Source organism: Centroberyx affinis, unplaced genomic scaffold (assembly GCF_046629955.1).
Source record: "Centroberyx affinis isolate AG114_WGS23_722 - 3 ecotype Tasmania unplaced genomic scaffold, CSIRO-AGI_Caff_v1 ptg001844l_1, whole genome shotgun sequence".
Lineage (NCBI taxonomy): Eukaryota > Metazoa > Chordata > Actinopteri > Beryciformes > Berycidae > Centroberyx > Centroberyx affinis.
The window spans coordinates 48,766-67,825 of NW_027280223.1; the positions used below are offsets into that span (position 1 = coordinate 48,766).

The 19,060-nt window shown below is 42.9% G+C and overlaps 1 protein-coding gene across 1 annotated transcript; it reads right to left on the reverse strand.

Annotated features, from left to right (window-relative positions):
* Positions 1 to 729: 729 nt before the first annotated feature.
* lrch4 (leucine-rich repeats and calponin homology (CH) domain containing 4) lies at positions 730 to 18,691 on the reverse strand (the record flags this gene model as incomplete). The annotated part of the gene is made up of 17 exons (XM_071529861.1): positions 730 to 3,581; positions 4,387 to 4,464; positions 5,862 to 5,999; positions 6,126 to 6,223; positions 6,342 to 6,443; positions 6,540 to 6,603; positions 6,696 to 6,750; positions 6,997 to 7,065; positions 7,644 to 7,805; positions 11,352 to 11,404; positions 11,503 to 11,612; positions 11,775 to 11,886; positions 12,023 to 12,119; positions 13,585 to 13,831; positions 16,358 to 16,463; positions 17,148 to 17,277; positions 18,547 to 18,691. Coding segments are annotated over 17 exons (2,009 nt in total), but the record flags the coding sequence as incomplete, so codon positions are not given.
* Positions 18,692 to 19,060: the final 369 nt, after the last annotated feature.

Sequence of the window (19,060 nt, forward strand, 5' to 3'; positions counted from 1 at the left end):
ATTAATTCATACATTATTTAATAGTTTATAAAGACGACTATTAAATAATGTATAAATGAATACCTTAGCTAACATGAACACCATTAGTAAATGATTACCAGACACATTAGTTAACTGTTATGTACCCTTACTGTAAAGTGTTACCAAAAATGTTATATTTGAATCAAAATTAAATAACAAAAAAACCCTGACATTTCATGAAAAATTTAAGATTCTAATAACTGGATTTAAGATGTTCTCATATTTTTTAAGGCCTTAAATTTTACCTTAAATAATCCCTTAATTTTCAGCACCTGCAGACACCCTGATCACACTTTAAGTCTTCAGCTGGTTGACAATAAGCAAGAGCAACAACAGGCAAACACACAAGCAGACAAACAGCATCACGGTCAAAGTTCCTTTGTTTTTTGTTTTTTTTTAATAATTTCTTTACAGCGAGAGAGAGAGAAAACAAAAACATATAGATTTGTATAAACTCAAAAAATTATTCTCATTAAATACAAGGGTATTATATAAATATTATAAAATACAACAGTATTTGTGTTCTGCTAACATCTTTTAAGAATATAGTTTGGTCTAAGCCAGTGGATGAATTATGGTGCTTATCCAGTTTCACTTTTATAAAATATACATTTTGATTGAAGCAGTATAAATTCCATTTTAACAGCAGGCTATTGTAACGTTTGTGAGATTAAAAAGAAGTTGTATAGCAGACAGGGAAAGGAAGTGGACTTTTTTTTTTTTTTTTTTTTTACAGTGGCCGTTTCTACCTGGAGACAACAGTATAGGTGTGGACAGCGGACATGGAATAGCCTCATTATGAAGTACATGAAGAGTTTATGAAAAAAATCTGGACCAAAGACTAGGGGCGACCCCCTCTGTTAAGACCCACACCAGTAAACTTAAGGTGTGCTTCTAGATAAATCAAGTCTGGGGGTATAAAAAATATATAGTGATTTCAACAGAATGACTTTTTAAAATGGGACTAGGGTTTGCACTTTAGTAAGTTAATTGTCCAATAATAGTTTTGTGAATTAACTCATTTAAAAGGCAGTATCCCAGGGTTTTACCTGTATCTGAGCAGGTGTGGAGGGTCACTCTGCCTTAAAGAGCTGCTAACACTAAAAGCATTTCATCAGTCTGGGTTTCAGTGGAGAGTTTTAGTGTCCCATGATGCTCTAAAATGCTGTTTCAGACACTTTTCTACTACGATAAGAATACAGCTCTGGAGAAAACACTGAATACGTGACATTTTTTGAGCATGAAAATGGTCAAATTTAAAGATTTCGACTATCGGCTCAAATTATATTATATTCACTCCGACCAGCCTTCAAAACCCCACATCAGTCCAACCCTACTTGGGAGTATTATTACTCCAGTGGGTGTCTTGTTGCACAGACATTGACCTTCTATGAGCAGTAAGCAACACACAGCATGTGGTAGAAAAAGCAGAGGCCATTTGATGCACTATTAAACTCTGCCTCTAGGGAATCAATTTAACACGCTGAAAGATACAACTTTTAAACAATCAATGCTATTTTAACTCTAAATAATTGAATATTGACTAAATCCAATTTACCTGTGTGTGTAATTTAAACCGGTCCCATTGATTCAGGAAGGCTATAGGAGGCATTAACCCTATTGGTTTACTTGCTTAACTGGATTAGAGGCCTCTGCTCTTTCACCAAGCACTGCAACATCAACAACAACAACAAAACAAAACAAATGGAACATAATCCAAAATAAATAAGAAAAGCAATAATTTAATTAGTTGTTTACATTTATACAGACATGAAGCAAAGTAAGCTGGTCTATGTGACCACACGACAAAAAAGGACTTTATACACACAACCTCAGAGGGTTTTTGTACCGTCAGTTTTGACACATGAAGCTCGGGGCTGATCAGTGTGACAGCGCCGCCCCCTGCTGGTCACACGGGACATCGCGGACAGAAAAACAAGCAGGGCGGTCTGTGTGTGTGTGTGAGTGTGTGTGTGTGAGTGAGTGTCGGCCAGGCTTCATTAAGAGGCACTGCATCATTTCATTTCGTCTCTGCTAACCCTTTCAGCGCCACAGTGACATTACCGTGTGTGGGGGGGGAAGAACATCCCGGACGCCACATTTAGGGTAACTCGCATCTTTCTCTTTAAAAAAGGCTTTAAGAAAAAATCACATTCACAGTTCAGTCTCGGGTTAACTTCCACAGGTTTTCCCCTCTCTGGACAAAGTGGTTGGGCTACAAACATGCAGACTTGAGTTTTAGCCGTACAAACCGTACACAGAGTTCTTGGAGGCAGAAATAATCAGTTAAAGTTAAAGAACCACAGTTTTTCAACACACTAAAGTCCAGTGAAAGAGGTAAGAGCGCAGGAAGCTAATATTATGAAACCTGCGCTCTGCTACTAACTGAAAAATACAATTATGTTTCCCTCAATTGAATCGCTCCAATGTTTGGTATCACTCCGCGGCGCAGGGATACGTTCGAGCCAAGGATTTTACGATTCTAGGTTAGCTCTGTAGTCTAGCTAGCTGACTTTCCAAGTTCAAACGAGCCATACGAGCCTATAGCTATCTAGGTAAGCTAGTTAGCTAACTGCTGACCTTCTAACACCGTGAACGAATGAAAAGAAGTCACTGCCATTTATATTTTTTTCCCCCCAGAGTTTCTTCTTTGCAATTTAAGTTTGTCAGTTAGCAAACTCTCGCTCTGAAAAAAAAAACTGTAGTTCTTTGGCTCCGCCCACTGAGGTCTTCCTCAACCAATGAGATTCATTCTGCTTCCAAGAAACGTTTTGTACACTAAAACTGTGTTCTGCTACAGGACAGGCTGTGCGTTAGAGTGAAGGCTAAACTAGGCTAAGGCATTCAAATGTTCATCTGCTCTCATATTCTGTGTCATGTTCTATCAAAGTAGTGTTCTCCATCCGTGAATCCACCTCTAAATAAAAGCCATGGGCTGTTAGCTTATCTATGTGCCAGTAGTGTGCTCTGCTGTGTATTTCATAAAGGTGCTCTGCTGCATGCTGTCTATGGCTCTGGTGAGTTGAACACCCACCACTGCAGCTGTCTGGTCTGTATACACACTCTTATGCTCTTACAACATCTGCTCTGCGGGTCATGGATGTTATGCATACTGAACACACACACACACACACGCTACAGTATTGTCTGAGATGGCAACTGTGGGAGCAGCTGACTGCCCTCTGTGTGTGTGTGTGTGTGTGTGTGTGAGAGTGTTGCGCTGGGCCTGCATTCCTGATTAAACTCCACAGCTGCTTGTTTTAGGCACATTTAAACAGACATGTTTATGTATATATATATTGTTCCCCGTTGCTCCTCTAGGTGAGGAGGTGGCAGTAGAGGGCGTAGAGCAGGGCCATGGCTACACAGTAGAAGAGCAGGAAGCCTGTGGACAGCAGCGAGGAGGAGGAGGAGGAGGATGAAGACGAAGACGAGGAGAGGCGGGGCCGCTCCTCCGCCGCCGCCGTCCCCCCCCCCTCCGCGGCCAGCAGGGCCGTCACACAGCGCAGCACAGCGGGCAGCTTACATAGAAACACATCAGAGCAAACACACACCTCCGTCTGGACAGGAGAGGAGAGGAGAGGAGAGGAGAGTCCAAAAAAAGAGAGAGAGAGAGAGAGAGAGAAAAGGAGGACGGAAGGAAGGGAGGAAGAGTTGGAGGCAGGGGAGGAGGTGTAGAATACAAGGTAGTTGTATGGTTAAAACAAGGAAGAGTCCAGGAAGCAGAAGGACAACATAATGGCGAATTAGGGTTAGACCGATATATGGGGCCGATATTGTCTTTTTATTAAAAATTTGATTTGTCTACCTCTGATATGATGCAGTTTGATTGATAACATATTACTGATCAATACTGCACTGGTTGTCTATGGGAAGACCTTAACCCAAACTGATTTTGATGACACATGTTGATCAGATTCTATAAAAGCATCCATGAATATGTTTTATTAGCATCATTATCCTGGGTTCCAATGGAGAGTTTTAGTGCCCAGTGGTCTAAATGTTGTTTTTTAGAGGCTTTTCCACCCTGACATGAATACAATTCCTGGGTGAAAACACTGAATACTTGGAATGTTTTGGCACGAAAATGGTCAAATTTAAAGATACTGAATATCAGCAGCTTCAATCCAAAACTATTGATGTCAGTATCGGCCTTCAAAAACCCATATCAGTCGAACCCTAGAGCGAGTAACAGCAATTCAGACAAAGACAAATGAGCTTATAGCACATGACAAATGCCTCTGCTGTTTTTTCGGGCTGTTTTAAAAATGACAACATAACATGGAGGTGTAAAACTCTATGCAAAATTTCAATTAAAAAAAAAGCAAAAAGAGAAGAAAAAGAGAAAAAAGTGATGGGCTTTACCTCGGGGACTCCCAGCTTGCGACAGGCAGTGATGAAGTTTTCCACGTTGAGGCGGCACTTTGCTGAGCTCAGCTTTGGCTGAGGGGGTTTCACAGCAAAACACAACATCAGACACCCAGAGGTGGGTAATAACATGCTGCAGTAAAATTCATATGTTTCTTGGTAGGGAGTAGTGTAAAAAAAACATTTCAATTTCAGTTCTAACAAGACAAATATCAGCTCGTTCTGTCGTCTTTTGGTCTTAAAGGATAAGGCTGGTGTTTTTTAATGCCAACAAATCCTATGAAAATAAGGTCAGCAATGATTTTGTTTTGTCAGCAAATCTTGTCCATGTAGCCGGTGCCCAATGCAGCCATGTCCCAGCAGCCATAGAACTCCACTGTATTAAAAAAAACTATTAAAAACCCGTCACAGAGCCATGCTGCTGCTCTGGCAGCATATTTCATCATCACAATGCACCGGGCCGGCCGACTTTTTCCTCAAACAACTTAATAAGCCGACTGTAAACACTTTGCGATCTCAGGAAAGTAGTTCCGTAGCATAGAAAATAGTCCCCGGCGTAATGAAGAATTTGTTCCCATTTGAATTTGATTTGGTAATAACTACAACAGCCTGACTTTTCGTGGTAACAGTTAGCGATTTTTAAAATGGAAACTATGTCTTTGTGAGCTGTATTTAGCTTACAGTCAGAGCCAATGACTTCCGGGTTGAAGGCTAAAAACGGAACATGGGAAGTCAGAAAGTAACGGGAGTAGAGCATTATTGATTTTGTTATTTTTAGAGTTGTTCCGATACCGATGCCTCCGATATAGCCTAAAATGCTGGATCGGGTATCAGCGAGTACGCGAGTCTATGCACCGATCCGATATCACGTAATTTATTAGCTCCAAAAAAACATCAACTTTAAAGTAGTTTCACCTGGATAAATCGGACGTTTTCCCGGAAATCTATACTTATATACTAAATTTATACTGTTACTGTACTATTTAAAATTTTAAATGTCTTTTATCTTACTAAATTGTGGCTGCACTTTTAACGGTTTTTTAAAGGAATTGTTATTTATTCCTAGATTTATTTATTTATGTTCTTTTTCAGTTATGACTGACTGTCAAACTAGATAATAAAGTTCTATGGTATTCATTCTCTGTATGTATTTGTTCATGTTTTACAAAGTGGTTTAACCTGAGCCAGGCCATACAACAATGATAGCAATCATATCACATCCATACAGGGTTAGTAGTATACAGCTGTTAAAAAAAATAAAATAAAATAATAATATATATTTTTTTTAAACGCACTGGTATCGGCCGATACGCAAGTTCAGGTATCGGAATCGGGAAGGAAAAAAATGGTATCGGAACATCTCTAGTTATTTTCATAGGATTTGTTGACGGTAAGCAGTGCATAAAAAAAAAAAAAAAAAAAACGGGCTTATCCTTTCCAATCAATTCCGAGTTCACGTGCTGGGGACTCACCACTGCTGGGGACGGAATGTGGATGATTGACACGGAGCGCGGGCGAACGTGATTGGCCAGCTGGCAGAGGACGGTGCCGTTGGACAAGGCCTCGCCCAGGTCCTCCGGTAAAGTGATCTTCAGCCGAGACTCCAGAGTCTTGACCGGGGGGGAGAGAGAGAGAGAGAGAGAGAGAGAATGGAAATCAATTGCAACATTTAGACCACGGGACACTAAAACTCTCCACTGAAACCCATCGGTCTAACTGTGGTATTGCAGGTTTACCATGCGAAGCTGCACGATGTCTGGTCTCTCTTCCTTCGGAGAACGTAATGTCGTGCGAGACTCACTCCTGCCGGACTCGCCCAGAGTGAAGCTTGACCCTGGGGGGGGGGGGGGGGGGGACAGGGAGGACGGACAGTGTCATAACACCGCTGTAGCACTAAGAAGACGCTCCGGATGCTCGTGCGTTGTGTTGTTGTTGTTGTTGTTGTTGTTTACCTGTGGTCTTGACGTTGCAGCGGGAGGAGGTGCGGAAGAGGAAGCTGTTGGGTTTCTGGGCCTGGCCGGGCGGAGGGGACGTCTTCGGGGAGGACGGGACGTCTGGCGGGAACGTTAAAGGTGTGTTAAGAGTCTCAGATGTTATGTGTGTGTGTGTGTGTGTGTGAGAGAGAGTGAAAGAGTGTGTGTGTGTTGTACCTGATCTGCTGGCAGAGCGCTGAATAAGCGTTGGAGGAAACACGGTGGTCATCTGATCGGCGCTCTGGCAAGAAGGGAAAACACTTCAGATGTAGAACAATGACAATACACTGTGTGGCTTTAACTTGTCCTGAGGCAGAGAGGAAGGCTACTCACTGCACATCGCTGTCGGAGGCCGGCGTGGGAGTGGCTGTTCTCCGGTGAGCCGCCACTAGGGGGCGACAGACATTGCACAATCACTAAAAGAAAACCCAACACTTTCCCCAAAGCCTCCCCCCCCCCCCCACCCGTCTCCCATTTGGCACATGCCGAGGAAACGCAAGAATAAATGGAAGTGTAACTTGGACGTTCACTCGAGGTCAGATCTTTCCCTTTCTTGCTCTCTGCTGTGTGTGTGTGTGTGTGTGTGTGTGTGTGTGTGTGTTCTGCGCGAGAGAGAGAGAGAGAGAGGCCTTACCCCGTGCAGCTTCCCGTCTGCGGTGCCGCGGCCACATGACTTCCTGTTTTGGTGGATGACTTCAGCAAACTGCAAAATGAGAGGTTTTTTTTTTTTGACATGGAGAGCGTATAATTAGATAGTGAGAGAGACTTCAGGGAGTCTTCCACTACGCTGAATGCCAACTCCCTATAATGTGACTGGGAGAGAAAAAAAAAAAAACGTCTGCACACACACACACACACACACACACACACACACGGCAGCTTCAGACTAAATCGCTGTGACACCCACCATCCCGTTCCCTTAAGTTGTGTGGACAGTGATGCGGGGTAATTAGTGCCGTGCGTGTCATGTGATGTCTGTGTGCGACCGGTTCACACACACTTCCACCCTTCCCTAAGGCAGAATCAGATGCCTCTCCATCCTCCATCATCTATTAGCTGGGGAGTGTGAAGCCCCGAAGCTCTATATGATTCATTTCAGATCTTAAAAGGCTTTCAACCGTTTTTCAACCGTTAAAAAATCACATCAGGGAAACTATCTGGAGAGAGAGAGAAAGAGAGAGGGCGGATTCTAGCGAGTTGCTAGCTATGTGCGAATGTTCTACCTAAGTTTATACATATATTTGTGCACATATATAAGTTCTACACTGCTGAAACCCCCACCTGGCCTTCTCCCTCTGCTGCTGCTGCTGCCTCTCCCGCTCCTGCCAGATGAGCAGGGTGCCCGGCCGCCTCCTCTCCTCCAGGGTGGGGCTGGAGGGCGACAAGGGGGACGAGGAGGCCGACGACGAGGACGGGTGGCTCACCTCCACCTGGAGGCTGGACCTGGGGAGGATAAAAGGATAAGAATGGAAAGTAAAAAGTGATTTTTAGTAGTATAAGTAGTTTAAAAAGACGATAGACAGGTCAGACAGGTCGTTCCAGAGCCGGTCCTCTTTATTCTGAACCCTAGTTGTTTTCATTTGGAGTAAAGACAACTTAAGGGTTAAGCTTTATGTTTTTTGGACGTATGCTGCGTTTCCATTTTGAGTCATTGTATTCTATTTTTAGAGCTCCGAAAGGAAAGCTCGTGTGCTGCGAGCTGGAACATCCGCAGACACAAAGCTAAAACACGATCGTAAAGCGGCGTGCGCGCGGAGCAGCTGGAGGATTGTGCAACAACTCAAACGAAATCTTCCCGAGTCGGAAAGGAGCGCACCGGCAACCCGGGGACGCTTCCGAATCATGTGCTTTGATTGCCGCCACCGTGTATAAAACGCAAACATTTAGAGCAGCGGACCGTGCTGCTTATTGCTCCGGAGGTCGGGAACAATGGTCCTGCCTCACATCATAATATCTAGCCAGAAGGATCGCCGGGACATAAAATCTCAACGGTGTCGTCATCTTGGTAATGGAACAACAGCGAGCAGCATGATAAAAGCCGCCTGCCGGGCCTCAGCACCGACTGGGTCATGAGTTTGGCTGCTGCTGTCGAAGACACGCCACACTGATGGAAAGTGGGCTTTTGTGTGTGTGTGTGTGTGTGTGCGCATTAAAGGTCCGGTGCAATGAGAATTGGATGGCTCAATTTCATGATGTAATTTAACAAAGGACCTGTTAATGAGAGTTTTGTAAAGATTCGACGAATGCCCTTTGGTTGTGAACAGAATCAAACAGATTTAGAATTCCAATCAACTTCCTGGTGTAAATGATGTCACCAACACCCCAGGTTTTAATGAATGCTCTGATTGGCGTCCCGTAGCCAAACTAGCCCAAATCTCTGTGCCTCCATTGTTGCTGGGTACCAAAGTTCCAACACTGGATATTTGTTCCCCAAAGACATATTAACTTGCAGTCTCTCACTCTGTCCTACAAGCTTTGTACCATCTAACTAGGGCTGAATTGCGATTATTCTGACTGATATTGCAATTGCGATATGATTTGCGATATTAGAGGGAATGATAATTTTTACATCATTATTCTCATTTTCATTGAAAAACGTATTAAAATGATTATGGTGTGATTTTTGCGGGGATCAGTACCAAACAAAGATGTTTTCTTAAGTCTGTAGAATATGATGTGTAGGCCAGGACATCTCTGCAGCACCACAATATTTCCTTTAAAATGGTATTTTGACACATTTCACCTTTAACAAATATTGTGCCTCCTGCGATTTGAAAATTGCAGTAGGCCATATTGCGATTTCGATAAAATTTCGATTAATTGTTCAGCCCAACATCTAACCATCAAAAATTCCATACGTTCTCCAAACCTTAACAACTTGATTAGATTTGAAGATTTGTTGTTCAGTATGATTTATGCAGATACTGGTCTTGCCCCAGTAACTACGATGAAGATTATTCGTCACAGCACCACAGTGCATGAGATGATGTGGGTCTAAAACCATAGACAATGTGTAGTCCTATGTATATCGGGACAGTACAACAACTTTTTCCATACTTTTACAAACTTTTTTGTGCAGTTTCCAAACTTATCAAGACCTGGAAATTACTAAACCTTATTCAGACCATCCAGACAAGTGTAGGAACCCTGAGATGGAAACATACGTACGGCTAGAGCCTCTGTAAAAGAGCTTGAATCTACACCTACTGTATCATCATTTCCTCTCACCCTCCCTCAGTCATGTTTTGTCTCAAATCATTTGAGGAAATGACAATAGAAAATGACAGAAAAGTCAAATCTTTCATCATCAGAGGGTAGAGGGAGGAGGCAGGACTTAGAGGAAGAGGTTTTAAGGAAATACTATTAAAATTGAGACAATGGTATCAATACATAGTGGTACTGTATTAGTTTCAATATGTTAGGTAATTGTAAATATGTGTTTTATGAGTACTCTATATCCTTTTCTCTGCCATTGTGATGACTCAACTTCCCCATGGGATTCATTAAAGTTTCATCTAATCTACCTTAAATGTGAAGACTGGGCGAGTCAATATGTCAAGACTGATAGCTGAGATTACAACACCAGTGTGGACAACGAACAGTGGTTTCTGTACAAACATGAGTCCGTGGTTTTCCTCTAGTTAAGTCTGAGGGGCAGAGAGTGAGCAATACTGTAAGTAATGGGAACTGCAGTCTATTGACTTTCCCCAGCTCTTCAAATACTCTGAAAAAGAGTGACCTTGTAAAAGAAGGGAGGGAAAGAGAAAGAAAAAAAAAACAAGCGATAGTGGCGGGGTGACTGTGTGCACAGTTTCCAACCAGGGAAACAGACACACACAACACACTGCTGAATTTCAATGGAAACTGTAACGGAAACGGGCCGAGTAGAAGTACAGGTTCTACAAGTATAGTTTTCACACATTAATACAGCATTGGCAAATTAATTGTGGTACCTTGGTATAATTACTGTAAACAAATGTAAACCATGGTGGAGACGATTGCTCATGTCTATCTCACACCAGTGGTATTGTTAGTGCTTCTCCAGTGTTTCTCCAACTTAAGACTACATTTCCCATAAACCCTGTTGCTTCCTGCCCCCACTTCCTTGGAGTCTTTGTCTTTACTGAAGAAGATAAACATATTACAAGTGATTTTTCGATTGGCCTTTCACTCCTTTCGCCATTTGCCATTACCAGAAACTCTGAAAACTTTAGCTCTGTTTGTGCCATAAAGCGATACCCTTTTGTGCTGTAAAGCAATCCAACAGATTTCCGGCCAAACACAATGTAAAATGAAGTGTAGAGGCCAGTAAAGCCTGCCAATGTTCTCAGTGATGGTCTCATTTGTTTACAGTAATTATACTAATGTCTAAAAATGAATGTGGCAATGAGGTATTGATGTTAAAATGCTACATGTAGCACCTTTAATTGGCCCTGACAAACACGTGTGTGAACACAAAAGTACACAGCACACATTAGGGCTGGGTGATATGGTTGAAATCAATATCATGATAATCATATGGATTTTTCTCAATATCTATATATATATATATCTCAATATGCAAAATCACGTTAAATAATCAAATTAATGTTCATCTCATTGAACCGAATGGTGATGTTAGGTGTCAAACAAAACTGAAATTTTCAAATAATATTCCTACCATACCTCATTTTATGAGAGTTTTTCAATAAAATCTGCTTGTCATCAATTTAGACAGCAGAAATGTGTCACGATATCAAAATATCTTCATATCATCACGATATGATTCCACTGAAAGACGATAAACGACAATATTGAATTATCGCCCAGCCCTAGCACACATACATACATACATATGTACATACCACTAATCACTAACTTTTACACTATGGCATTCATCAGGGGGTGCAAATTCAAACAACAGTGGCAAGGCTGAGGGTGTATGAATACACATATTTCTACATGTATAATATGAATATGAATACACACGTGTGAACTTGACACACTTACCTGCGTGTTGGTGAGTCCTGGGTTTGGGACGGTGAAGATTTCTCCTTCTGCTCCTACAGATCAATCAACGACACAAACGAACACATTAAGCAACATGTCGAGTAATAAGAGGATGTGAATTGATAATCAGCTATTGGTGGATGATCGGTACCGAAGGAGGTGCTGTAAGAGGAGGCGTGGGGGGGTCCGTCCTAATCTCCTCCTCCTCCTCCTCCGTCACGCTGCTGTCGATGAAGTCCACCTGCTCGGCCTCACCGTTCACTGCAAAGAAGAAGGGATGGATGAAGAAGGGATGGACGGAAAAGAGATGGAGTGACAATATGAGAGACTGTAGAGCCGCACCAGTAGTAGCTATTCATGAAATTTACAGGCTAAGAGTTTTTCTCTTGTAGTGTGTGTGTGTGTGTGTGTGTGCTTCCTCACCTCTCTTAGCCTCCAGTGGGGAGTCTTCCTCCTCCTCCTCTTCCTCCAAATTCCTCTGGTCTCTGCTGACCTCAGCCATGCGGAGGGAACGCTCCGAGAAGTCGTCTGCTGACTGGACACAGATCAAGGGAGATTCATTCATTCATTCATGGTTGATAGGATACCGCTATGAAATATGTCTGTGTGTCTGTGTGTGTGTGTGTGTGTGTGTGTGTGTGTGTGTGTGTGTGTGTGTGCAGTAGTTTTACCTCGTTCCCAGACCATCTTTTGCTGCCACTGTCTACACTGTTGAAGCCAGAGTCCAGGCCTCCAAACTGGCCTGTGAACAGCTCCTGGTCTGACAGACTGCAGGGAAACATGGAGTACACACATTAGAAGGTTATAAGGTTACACACACACACACACACACACACACACGAGTAACTAAGCATCACAGTCTTATCAGCAAACTGTTGCACGGCGGTTCACTAGCCTGAAGAGCACTCACTCGTGTTTTTCAGTTTCAGATCCCTACTGTATCATACTTCCCCAGAATAGACTCGAAGCCCTTTCTTTCCGTCTGTCAAATATTCTGCTGTTCCTCATCCTTTATCTCTGTCCTTTGTCCTATCCGTTTCATGGGAATTGGCTGCCTGGTAACTGAAGGTGAGCCATTAGGGTTTATAAATATTTGATAGACCCTGCCTTCCTTTTACTTAACATTCCCTTTCCATCAAATCTTTTATCTTGCATTCCTCCATTCTTACACGTGCCTCCATCCATCCATCCTCCCACCTCCTCCTCTTTATTCTCCTCATGCTTGCATAAAAGCGCTTCCTCACCTGCATTTTGTGATGGTAAATAACAGGTTGTGCGATAGCCACTTTGTTTCCTTAATGACCAGCTGCAGGAGCTGCCGCTATCAGCAAACAGCACTTATGTTCAAACACCTAGAAATTACCACAACGCAGAGTAACTACTACTACCAACATGACTACCACTACTTTCCCCATTTTCTTTCTGGTTTCCACTACAACTGGTCTGATAACCACCATCTCATACAATGAGCAGGGTTCCTACACATTTTCAATTAAAAAATTCCATACTTTTTCCAGACCTTGATTTGTTTTGAAGATTTTGTCTGGTGTTCAATATGATTTACACAGATAGACATCTTGCCCCTGCTAACTAGGTCATATCACTGTATAGATGAAGATTGTTCTTCACAGCGACAAATATCAGAATATGTGAGATGATTGGCAGGGTTCCTACACGGTTTCCATTTTATTTTTTCCCATATTTTTCCCAGACCCTATGTTCTTGACCGGATTTGATTTTGGTGGGTATTTGATATAATGCATGCTGACAGCGGCTGGGTGATAAGAGCGTCCCTCTATCTGAACATTATTCTTCACATCAACAAAAACTGTGGACTCAAAGTGGCTCTACAACAACATAAAAGCTAGAATTATGTGTGTATCGGACCTGAACCGCAACATTTTCCATACTTTTCCAGACATTTTTTTCAAAATTCCCAAACTATTCAAGACCTGGAAATGATCAAATTCATTTCTAATACTTTTCCAGACTTTCCAGACCTGCGTAGGAACCCTGAATGAGTGTGTGAAACAAGTCGGAAAACACATTCTGCCCCATTTGTAAAATTCCTTGATATTCCCAGACTTCCCAGAGAATTTATCAACGTCCCCCATTTTTCCTGTCTGGAATACACCATCCATTCTGCTATTCCCTGACCATCTCCTCCACCTTTCATCTCTCATCTCCTCCTCCTCCTTTTCCTCCCCCCCCCAGCCTCTCGGGCCTTCCTCACCAGCTGTTGAAGCCGGTGGGCCTCAGGTGTCTCTCCAGCTCCTCCTGGCTCCTCTTGCAGGCCTCCATGTTGAGGTACTTGAAGATGTGGTATTTGCCCTTGGAGCAGATCTGCGCCGGGGGCATCTGCAGCGGGTTGTTGTCCAGCGTGATGCTCTGGAGGTGCCGGAGGTGGCGGTAGCACAGGGGCACGTGGGAAATGCGGTTGCACGACACGTCGAGCCGGACGAGGGGGAGCTCGGAGATTTCTGGAAGGCGGGATAGAGGGGGAAGATTGTCGGTCACAGTGTTGGGTAGTTACTCAAGGATGGAAGTAATGATTTACAAGTAAGCCTCATGTGATTAATACATTTTCCCCAACCTCTGCTTTCAGTGAAACGGATACGCACAGGATAATGAAATTTGCTAAAATCACCAGTGCCTCGGGTACAATTATAAAAAAGGTAAAGATTTTACAGTTTGTGCCGAACATTCCTTTATAAACTCCATTACAGTCTCCATTTTTCATGACAGGGGGAAGACAGAAATCGCCAGAGTCAACAAGAAGGAAAAAAATGAAATTGCGACAAAACCAAATTGCAACAAAATCTTTGGATGTCCCAAGGTAATATTAGTCAAAAGCGAGCTTTACTCTTGTTCCTGTAATTGAGTAGCTTTTGTTTGCAATTGTCCTTTTTTTAAATATTTGTTAAAGGAATAGTTCACCCAAAAATGAAAATTCTGTCATCATCTCCTCCCCCTCATGCCAGTTGAAACACAGGTGAAGTTTGTCCATATAACACACAGGGAGGCTGCAGCACAACTCCATAGCAGCCTTCTCCAAAACAACTGAAGTCAGTGGGGACCAGTTCTTCAGAGTTCCAGAAAGACCTACAGTATATTTACACCATCATTTAGTGCAAATCTTAACTACAGCTGATTGACTTGCAACAAATAATGGTGTATAGGTCTTTCTATTCACAGTGTGATTGTTTGGCTGTTTTTGTTTTGGAGCTCTAAAGAACAGGTCCCCATTGACTTCAGTTGTTTTGGAGAAGGCTGCTACCAAGTTGTGCTGCAGCCTCCCTGTGTGTTATATGGACTAACAAATTTCACCTGTGTTTCATTTGGCATGAGGGTGAGGAGATGAGGACAGAATTTTCTTTTTTGGGTGGACTATCCCTTTAAAATCAGTAATTTTACTTAGGTATGTTCTGACTCAAGCATTGTACTTGACTGCATTTTAAATCACATCATTACAGAGTACAAATGTTGCACAAGCATTGCCAGAAACTGGCCAGTTTATGAGTGATGAGTGAAGGAAACAAGGTGCAGGGAAAGTCAGTGAATGTCATCAGACCCAAACCCACGGCCTTGGCCCGTTCAGATTTACAGTCCTGAAAACAGTTTAACTGTGTTGGTGAATTAAAGACGGATGGTCTGTACAGAAACCACCACAAACATGTCCCTGAACTGCTCATGCTTTACTTACTTTACTGTTGATGCATTTTATTTTGCACCGTTTTTTTTAATTAAAGAACCAAGTTTGAACTCTGTCATCTTGTCATTTTTACATTGCATGGGAAAGATCATAACATTCTTTTTTTTTTAGTACATTTGAATGAGATACTTTGGCTTTTTTTAATATAATTTCTACACCATTAATTTTACTCAGATTTTGACTGATGAAGACTCAGTAGTGTTGTAATTTTACTGATGAAGACTCAGTAGCGTTGTAATTTTACATCTACATGGGTGGGATATTTTTGGTACTCTTTCCACCCCTGTTGTTAGGGAATTGTCTGTCTAACTCGTTACAAGGAAATGGAAATGAACACAAAGTGCTAATGGTGTCGGATCCATTAGGGAAAGAGGGCTTACGGTAAGTCAGAGGCAATTCCATCCTCATTCAAACGACTTGACTTTATTTCTTTTTGATGATCGACATGAGGTCACAAGTGTTTCTGCTCATAAATAATTGATCGCTAACAGTAATGATGCTATCACCCTCTAATTTGTAGAGATGCTTCCGCTTTCAGATAAATTGTACATTATAACCCCATGTTCTGCACAGAGAGGCAGCTTGGTGAGGATGTTACAGTTATACTCTGCAGGCTTAACGGAGCTTTGTATCAAGCTGTGGTTGGAATCGTATCTGATTCATATCTGGAATCATATCTCCATTCATCAGGAGTGAGTTATCAGAAGTGATGCGAATACCAAGCCAGGAACAAATGCATTAATTAGGTGTACTCATATAAATTATGCACAGACCCTTGTATAACAATCCTCAATCAAATAAAGAGACTAAATGATAAGTGATGAAATAGAAAAGAGGCTGCATGGCAAAGGCTAGAGAATATAGTTTACCTTTTTTTTTTTTTTTTATTCAGAATGGGCTAATAGATAAACTGCTTATTCATTAGGTTTGGTACAAGATGGCATTGTTCAGTGGTGATTTGAGGGTTTTACAATTACTGAATGATTGTCTGGAGAAAGTGCTTCAATGTCTGGAGGTGGGATTTATGGGGGGGTCATGGTCTGGTGAGGAGTTGGAAAAGAGACATTAATGGGGTCAGAGGGGGGGGGGGGGTGTCACACAGTAGCCAGTATGAGGTTTTAGAGAAGTGTTGCACAAGCAGGCTTAGCTTACAGCTTACAACTTAGAAGCACACACTTTGAGAGCATGGTGGAGTTGAGAACTGCTGGGATGGGAGTAATATGAGCTGAGGTAATCAAACTGGGGGGGGCGTACTGAGAGAAGGTGAGGGGTCAAAGGTCAAGCATCTCTGTACCTTCGGGCAGAGTGGCGAGCTGGTTCCTCCTCAGGTTCAAGTCCCTCAGAGACTCCAACTGGCCTAGCTCTGCCGGCAAACACTGTAGGTCATTACAGCTCACATCCTGGTATATGAGAGAGAGAGAGAGAGAGAGTAAAGTGAGAGAGAGAGAGAGAGAGAGAGTAAAGTGAGAGAGAGAGAGAGAGAGAGAAAAGTGAGAGAAGGAACGTGCTCCAAGACCGGAGAAACACTACAAGACTGATCAGAGTGTGAAAGATAGATTGATAAGATGTTTGGCATAACAATTTAACTGGTCGTCATGGCAACAGCCTCCGCGTTGAGAAACCGGTACATTGGTTTTGTTGTCTTTGTTGGACTGGTTTGTCACACAACAAGAAAGTTGCCACAGGAAGTTGTGATGCACCGGTTTCTCAACATGGAAGCCGTTACCATGACGATGTGAAATGCCCTATTAAGTTTTTCTTCTAACAAATAAGAAGCTCTGCATCAGACCCTAACCATGTAATAATGAGAAATGTAAGAAAACCTGAAGTCATAGGCTCACATTCTAAAAAAAATACATTAAAAACAGCTGGCAAAATGATATTTTGATGTTAAACAATAATACACATAGCTTCTTTAAGTTAGTGAATAAAGAAAAAGTGGCAGTGGCAAAAGTATTTAAGCAGAAACAATGGGATTAAACTATCTGCTACAGAGAGAATGAGGAAGAAAGAGGACAGAAAGATACTGTTGATGAGAGACGGCTGTGTGTGTGTGTGTGTGTGTGTGTGTGTGTGTGTCGTACCAGCTGTCGGAGGTGTGTGAGGGAGTGTATGGAGGCGGGCAGGGAGGACAGCTTGTTGTTGCTGACGATGAGCACTCGCAGGAGGGGAAGCTGGAACACCGACGGGGGTAAACTGGACAGAAGATTACGACTGTGGAGACACACACACACACACACACACACACACACACACACACACACACACACACACACACACACACACACACACACACACACACACACACACACACACACACACACACACACACACACACACACACACACACACACACACACACACACACACACACACACACACACACACACACACACACACACACACAGTGATGTCATTTCAGAGGTACATGCACCTGGCCCTGGTGCAAGGCTGCATTGGATTTCAAAGGAATAGTCAGACACAGTTCTGTTTGGTGAATTCAGTGTTAGTTTAATGCTGGTGTGCACATGTGTGTGTGAGTTAGACCAATATATGGGGCCAATATTGGCCTTTTATTAAAACTAGAATTTATAACCTCCTCCTCTCCTCTCCTTGTCTTCTCTCCTCCTCTCCTCTCCTTGTCTCTTCTCCTCTCTCCTCTCCTCACCTTGTCTTCTCTCCTCTCCTCCTCTCCTCTCCTTGTCTCCTCTCCTCTCTCCTCTCCTCTCCTTGTCTCCTCTCCTATCCTCTCTTTGTCTACTCTCCTCCTCTCCTTGTCTCCTCTCCTCTCGTCTCCTTTCCTCTCCTCCTCTCATCTCGTCTACTCCTCTCCTCTCCTCTCTTTTCCTCTCCTTGTCTCCTCTCCTTTCCTCTCCACTCCTCGTCTCCTCTCCTCTCTCCTCCTCCTCTCCTCTCCTCCTCTCCTCTCCCCTCTCCTGTCTCCTCTCCTCTCCCTGTTTCCTCTCCTCCTCTCCTTGTCTTCTCTCCTCTTCTCCTCTCCTCTCTTCCATGGTGGGACACACAAACCGCTCTCCAATTATAGCAGCGGGATGGGATATGGTCCTGTCAGTGTCATCCAATTTGATGGTATGATGGAGTTCAATTGGCTACAAATGTAATATATAATTGAGCCCCTAGGTTTCAGTGGAGAGTTTTAGTGTCCCATGATGGTCTAAATGCTGTTTCAGAGGATTTTCCACCCTGACAAGTAACACTGAATACTTTTGGCCTGCCTTTATGTGTGTGAGAATTCACCAGTTCACCAGAATACCAACCAACACATGTTCAGAAAAGAATAGGACTCCAACTGGTGGTTCAGGGTGTCCGCAACTTTCATCAAGTTACATTTCAGACTTTTTAACCAGTTGTGATGAAACACAAGACTCATTTCTGGGCCGTTTTCCCACTGGAAAAACAACGCAGGAAGAGCTCCAAAACTTGACTCCAAGTGTGACTCGTAGCCAGTGTGTGGTGTTGAGTTACCTGAGGTTGAGGTAGGTGAGGGCCTGCAGGTTGCGCAGGCTGCAGGACAGCGAGCGCATCCCATTGTGGTAAAGGCTGAGCGTCTCCAGGGAGATGAACTGGCAGAGCTCCTCCGGCAGCTCGCACAGGCGGTTCTTCGACAGGTCTGAGAACACAGGCGACACAGACGATTAAAAAAAAGAACTGCTAGAGGAAATGAACGAGTCACAAAATTCATATTCAACAATTAAAGATACAATATGGGTTCGACTGATTGTGCCAATATTCAACATTTTTTAAATATGACCATTTTCATGCCAAAAAATCCCCCCCAAAAAAAGAGTTTCCCCTAGAACTTTATTCTTATCAGTGTGGAAAAGCCTCTGAAAGCATTTAGACCATCATGGGACACTAAAACTCCATTGAAAACCAGAGGTGGATGGCATTGACCAGCCGATATATCGGATTTTTAATAAAAGCCCAATATCAGCAAACTGATATCAGTCAAACTCTGATAATAATGAGAGCTTTCATT